This window comes from Haemorhous mexicanus, chromosome 11, assembly GCF_027477595.1.
Source record: "Haemorhous mexicanus isolate bHaeMex1 chromosome 11, bHaeMex1.pri, whole genome shotgun sequence".
NCBI classification, from domain to species: Eukaryota; Metazoa; Chordata; class Aves; order Passeriformes; family Fringillidae; genus Haemorhous; species Haemorhous mexicanus.
In genome coordinates this window covers 9,182,714-9,185,018 of record NC_082351.1, presented here as the reverse complement: position 1 = coordinate 9,185,018, position 2,305 = coordinate 9,182,714, and the positions used below count along the sequence as shown (strand labels likewise).

The window sequence follows — 2,305 nt, the reverse complement described above, 5'->3', positions numbered from 1 at the left end:
GCGCCCCGCCCACAGGGGCCGGGCCGGGATCGGGGGGCGGGGCTGGGGCTTCGGCTCCCTCACGCCAGGCCCCACCCCCGCCCCGCCCCGCCCAATCAGGCGAGGCGCTGAGGTGTGGGGTCACGTGGCGCTCGGCGCGTCCTTCCGTCCGGCCGCGCGCGGGGCCCTCGCGCGGGAGGTGGGCGCCGCGGGGTCGCGCGCGGCGGGCGCGGCCCTGATTGGCTGCGCGTTCCCGCCTCAGGGGAGGGGGCGCGGGGCCGCCATGGCCGCGGGGGCTCGGCCGGGCTGGGGCCGCTCCTCGCCCGCCACCGGCTGCGGCCGCGGCGTGACTGCGGCACGTCCCGTTCCGCCTCTCACACGCCCCCCTCTGTTCTCTCCTGCAGCCGGGAAGGGCGAAGGCGCCGTTGCCGCCCGGCCATGCTGGTCAGCGAGAGATTGAAGCGCCTTTTGAAGCTGGTGCCCGGGGAGCGGCGCTTTGGCTTTTACAGGTTCCTGCCCTTCTTCTTTGTGCTCGGCGGAGCCATGGAGTGGTTCATGATCAACGTCCGCATCGGCAAAGAGACCTTCTGTGAGTGCGGGGGCCCCACGGGCCGAACAGCAGCGCGGGCTCGGCGGGGCCCGGCCCCGGCCCGGCCGGGAGCGCTCCGGCTGCTCCTGCTCGGGCAGGATGGGGCGCTTCAGGCCCTGCCTCCCCAGCAGAAACACTGGGCAGAAACAAACAAAAATCCTGCGTTTAGAGTACTGAATAAAATTGAAAGAGAGTAGATTTAGATTGGTTATTAGGGAAAAAATTCTTTCCTCTCGGGATTGCGAGGCCCTGCCACAGATTGCCCAGAGAAGCTGTGGCTTTCCCACCCCTGGAAGTGTCCAAGGCCAGGTTGGATGGGGCTTGGAGAAAACTGGTCTAGCAGAAAGTGTCCCTGTCCATGGCAGAGGGATGGAACGATCTTTAAGGTCTCAACTCAAACTGCTCTGCAATGATTGAAAAAGACTCCGGAGGTTTGCCAGCATGTAAGCAGAGGTGTGGCATTATCTGAAACGTGACTTCTACAATTTAAAAAATAAGTATGAAAACAGCTCTAAAACAGCTCAAGAGAACTTGGCTAATGGCATTTAGTTTCTGTAAGTCAAAGCATTTATTTCTAATGTGACATTCCTCCCCTTAATAAACCCTGCTAGAAATTTTTTGTGTATTTCACTGAAGGGATCAGTTCAGCTGTATGTGGTATTAGGGAGCAGGGAGGCAGGAAGAATGAGTGGGAAGACCATGGAGGTGGGAATATTCCTGCATTTTGCTGATATAAAAAAAGACTAAAATACTGAAGTCAGGCTGGAAGCCCTCAGGCATTGACTTCATGCCTATAATATTATTTCCCTTCAGCTAGTTAGGGCATTTGTAATTTTAATTACCCTCGTGGGAAAGTAGACAAGAAACAACTGTTTCACATTGGAAACTTAGTTTTCCTAGAAAAATATTTCATTGGGACTGATGGGAAGAACTTTAGCCTATATGGGAGAGAACCCAAGCTATTTTAAGTGGTAATAAGGATTTCTGTTGGCTTGAATTTTCATTTGCCTGTCAGTCAGCATCTGCAAGAGAAGTTTGGATTGAAAAGTTTTAAAGAGATGACAGGATTCATGTATTTAACACCAGCTTGCACTGAGGAAACTCTAACATAAAACATCTTTTTCTGCAGATGATGTTTACCGTAGGAAACAATCTGAAAGACTGTATGAGGCAAGGATGGAGAAAGGGGAATTTTAGCTGAAACTCTTCAAGGGGGAGCTCCTGAGTGCTTCAACTGTTCAAGTGCCAAAGCCACAGCACTGCCACGTTGAAGGTGGGGGAAGATGTTGGCTCTGCAATATGAACTGTGATCCACACATGTGTGTAATACACTCAGATGGTTCTTCCATATCTGTAATATTTATATTTAAATGAAGTGAAAATTTCATTGTATTTGGGCCTCTGCCACTAATTTAATGTTTGCTTAGTGCTTTTAAATAAAGTAAACTGAGTAAAGAGTCTGGCTGTTGCTTTTGTTTGCTCGGTGAAACACCCCCCCTTGTGACAAGACCAGTGGGAAAGAAACATTACAGGGTGCATCCATCTCAGCATAATGGAAATAGTAATTTTGAGTTAGTTTCTTTTGTACTTACATGAACTGCTCTGGCAGCTGACTTGTTTTCTTTGCAGTGTGGCACAATTTTAACTGGATAAAGAGAGCACAGATTTGCTGCTCGGTGTTTGCTCAGCCCACAGTGTCTCGAGAGTGACCCGTGTGTTTGGGCCGTGCTGCCCAGG

General features: G+C 51.8%; 1 protein-coding gene across 1 annotated transcript; it reads left to right on the top strand.

Moving 5' to 3' along the window:
* Positions 1-97: 97 nt before the first annotated feature.
* Positions 98-2,025, top strand: LOC132332232 (ubiquinol-cytochrome-c reductase complex assembly factor 5). The gene is made up of 3 exons (XM_059856307.1): positions 98-178; positions 384-568; positions 1,698-2,025. The coding sequence occupies exons 2-3, from the start codon at positions 418-420 to the stop codon at positions 1,763-1,765; spliced, it is 219 nt and encodes a 72-aa protein (XP_059712290.1). The 5' UTR covers positions 98-178; positions 384-417; the 3' UTR covers positions 1,766-2,025.
* Positions 2,026-2,305: the final 280 nt, after the last annotated feature.

Coding starts and splice junctions, on each gene's coding strand:
- LOC132332232 (XM_059856307.1), top strand. CDS start 418: ATGCTGGTCAGCGAGAGATTGAAGCGCCTTTTGAAGCTGGTGCCCGGG. Junction 569..1,697: donor CATCGGCAAAGAGACCTTCT/GTGAGTGCGGGG, acceptor CTTTTTCTGCAG/ATGATGTTTACCGTAGGAAA.